This window comes from Bison bison, unplaced genomic scaffold (assembly GCF_000754665.1).
Source record: "Bison bison bison isolate TAMUID 2011002044 unplaced genomic scaffold, Bison_UMD1.0 scf7180017858321, whole genome shotgun sequence".
NCBI classification, from domain to species: domain Eukaryota; kingdom Metazoa; phylum Chordata; class Mammalia; order Artiodactyla; family Bovidae; genus Bison; species Bison bison.
Genome location: NW_011488894.1, coordinates 5,687 through 9,288, shown reverse-complemented (window position 1 = coordinate 9,288; position 3,602 = coordinate 5,687). Strand labels below are relative to the sequence as shown.

Below are 3,602 nucleotides of genomic sequence, written 5' to 3'. Positions count from 1 at the left end.
TTGGAAGAGTCGGGACACAACTTAGCGACTGAACTGAACAGTGTATTCCAGTGTTTTTATAAGTACTTCATTTTGGACCCAAGAATTCAGCAGAAAATAAATGCTAGGCTTAGAAATTACCTACTTATAGAATACTTAGGGATGCTAGTTATAAATTATGGTTTTCAAGGGTAAATATTTTTAAAAGTTTATATGCGTGTGTTTCACAATAGAGGTACAGACATACGTATACATATATGCATCTCACCTAAGGGAAGTGCCTTGATGTCTGCAATTCACTCTGAAAATTATAAAAAACCAGATGGGTCTATGGATAAATAGATATGTAGCAATGTACATATAGTAAAATGTTAATGGTAGAATTGAGTTGGTAAATATACAGGTATGTTCATTAAAATTTTTTCCATTTTGCTATCTGAATTTTTTTATAATATTGGAAAAATGTCAGGATATATAGCCAATTAAAAAATGCTAATCAATAAGCCTTGTTACTATCTCACTTAGGATAACAGATATGTAATATGCCATATAACTCAAAGACTGTTAAGTACAAGTTTCTAAAATTTAAAGCAAACATGTATAATTTCAGAATTCCATCCAGAGTTAAATCTCTACTTTTAAAATGTGTTAAATTATAAAATCAAAGCAGACATGCTGCTTAGAACTAGTACTTCTTTAAAGAAGATTTAAAAAAAATCACTGTTTCTCAAGGCAAATGTACTGAAAATTATAAATATGAATTGTAAAATCAGAATATTAAATAAGACAGACATGGAGAGGTCAAGTTGGATAAAGTAGTTCTTCCTTTGATAGGAAAAGTAAGACCAGAAGCAGTTAAAAAATAAATAGAATTTCCCCTAGCTTAAAATAAATTTTGTCCTTTCTTAAGGTATCTGAAAGAAATACAACTAAATGGATCCAAGTGTCAAACTCCTAAACATGGAAGAAACGATGAGCTTTTCAACATGAAAATCTCCCTTTATTCTTAGTAAAAAGTTAAAATTGCTTTCCTAAGATGGCACAGAAAAGGAAATACAATATTTACATCTGTAGCACTCAATTTTCAAACTGAAATAGAATATTTACATACCTAATATTATTTTTAAGAACTTTCAAGCAACTGAAGCATTTAAAGGTTGTGTAAGTCTTTTCGTCATCATCAAAATTTCCTTCATGTCTTCCATAGTAAAAGTCACTAACTAACATAATCAATTTTCCTGTCTCTGCACCAGTCGTATTTTGTTCAATGTTTGAAAGCTCTACTTTAATCATTTCCATAAATACATCTACCATGTCTGGGCAACAAACCTGAAAGAGAAAAAAAAAAGCCTCATTTATATTTCTTTTAAAAGTGAGATACAGGCTTGCTCATGTGGAAATACAGTCTCCCATAGTTTTAATCATAAACAAACAAACAATAAATAAAAGCTGCAAGTTAGAGAATGTTTGCCACTTTCCCTAGGTGCAGAAGTATATATAATATGCTAGGATTTCTGTATAATAACAAATGAAAAATAAGAACATTCATGTGTGCCTGTATATGCAGAGAAAATCAAAGAAGATACAAAACAAGTTAATATTTCCTTTGTGAGTTGTACTGGGAACTAGGCATACAGGAGTCATGGGTGATGTTTTTCACTGTATTCCCTCTTATGCTTTTTGAATCATGTGACCATATTACTCCCAAATTAAATAAAGATAAAAAACTTCTTTTCTTTTCTCTCTCCATTTATTATGAAAAACATAAAAACACCAAGTGTCTCCACACAATATTGCATAAATAGAAAATCTGAAAACATTGTAGAAGTTACTTCTTTACTTAAAAAACCAAAGCCCCAAGTCCAGTTAACAGAAGTCATATTCAGGGAGTTAGAACAGTGGTAGAAACCAAATACAGTTCTGCCCAAGAATAAAGAGACTGTATTTGGAATTCTAGGATGTTTCTTTTCTACATTTTTTTGGCAAAATGTTGAATTTGAATGAAAAAAATGCCAATCTTTGAAATAGTGAGCAACAACTTTTCCTACATAGCTTCCTTTGCCTTACTTTCTTCTCGATTTTCTTTCCTGCATTATTTTCTACACTGCCATTTTTCTTCCTTCCTTTCCCGCTTCCTGCCATTTATACTGGGCATACAAAAAGAATACAGACTATCTTTGCACAGATGCGTAGAATGGTGCAGCATCTACTAAAATATTTAAATATTTTCATTAGCACTTTGAAAATTACCTAAAACTTAATTTCAAGAGCTTCTTACACCAATATAAAGCTAGAATTAATTTATAACACTACACAAACTGTAATCTGTGAGTTAAAGCTATCATTTCATATGAAATGCTCCACCATAAGGAGTTTATGGCTGAGTGCTCAAAGTCATACATATATCACCGTGGACAGAAAATAATGTAAAAAAAAAAAAAAGAATTAAATTACATGGAAGATTGAGCATCAATAAAAAGACTTGTTTTATAAGAAGTTTGAAGAATGGCACGATCTAATCAATAAAATATTCTGATTAATATATTTCATTAAAAATTAAACTATAGTATGTAGTATACATAAATCTAATTTTTAAAATTTAATTATTTGGAAGGATTTTTAAATCTCTTATAAAGGTATCATTATGAATATCAATTTTTACTTAAGTTATATGAAAATACCAGTGAGAAGGTTTCTTATCTAAATATCTGGACAAACTAGCATTTACTATACATCAATTCTTAATATTTTAATACTAAAATTTTCAGACATTTGTTAATATTTTTAAAAATAAAATTTCAAAAATGTTTTACCTTCATGTGGTATTTCAAAGGATCCAAAAGATTGAACTGAACATTGCACTTCGGACAAGCTCTTACAAAAAATGTTCCAGTTCTAGTGGCAGTTGATAAGGTATGTGTACCTAAAATAAAGGAGTTTTATGACTCAAATTCTTCTTTTTTAACCTTAAATCCAACCAATAACAGCAGTTTTAAAATTTATCATCATTTCTGAAATTTATGTATAAATAATACAGCTTCTTTTTTATGCTCGATTCATATTTACCTTTTGACCACATGAGATAAGAAGATGTTGCTGAAGAACAATTAGTTAAAGACAGTGAAGCACAAGGATTTATTTCAGAAACACTTTCGCTGGTCTTTGGATTAACAGTGATTATTTTAATAATGTCAGAATGTTTTATTTTAGGCAGAGTTTCATCTAGACCTATAATGATTAAAATAGTGGGAAAGATATTTGAAATTGGTTTAGAATACTGCTTACAACTACTACTAAAATGGCCTTACACTTAAAATTAAGTAAGAATACTTTGGAAATAAAGGTAATATAATTGAACTATGATATCATACAACTGAAAATAAAGAATGATCAAAATTTGTATGATCAATAGGTAGAAACTGCACAACAGCCATTATGGATTACACAGTTTGAACAATTCATGAGATAAACTTTTTATGCAAAAGAATTCTAAAAATGCTTTCAAATAAACTTATACTCTAATCTAAAAACATACAGAAACTCCTTAAGATACTTAGAAAAAGTCCCAAGATATCTAATGGAAAACGGAGTTGATTCTTTTCCCACTTAACAACCTGATGGGT

General features: G+C 29.5%; 1 protein-coding gene across 2 annotated transcripts in view; it reads right to left on the bottom strand.

Annotated features, from left to right (window-relative positions):
• Positions 1–3,532, bottom strand: part of LOC105005005 (zinc finger protein 280C-like) — a 9,858-nt gene extending 6,326 nt beyond the window's left edge. Inside the window, exons 1-3 of one of the 2 annotated variants that reach the window (XM_010862832.1) lie at positions 3,046–3,532; positions 2,793–2,902; positions 1,091–1,308 (exon numbers count right to left, since the gene is read on the bottom strand). In XM_010862832.1, the coding sequence (XP_010861134.1) occupies positions 1,091–1,308; positions 2,793–2,902; positions 3,046–3,058 (341 nt within the window). In that variant the 5' untranslated portion in view covers positions 3,059–3,532. The remainder of the gene's footprint in view (positions 1–1,090; positions 1,309–2,792; positions 2,903–3,045) is intronic. The other variant, XM_010862842.1, reaches the window with a different exon arrangement.
• Between the last annotated feature and the right edge of the window lie 70 nt (positions 3,533–3,602).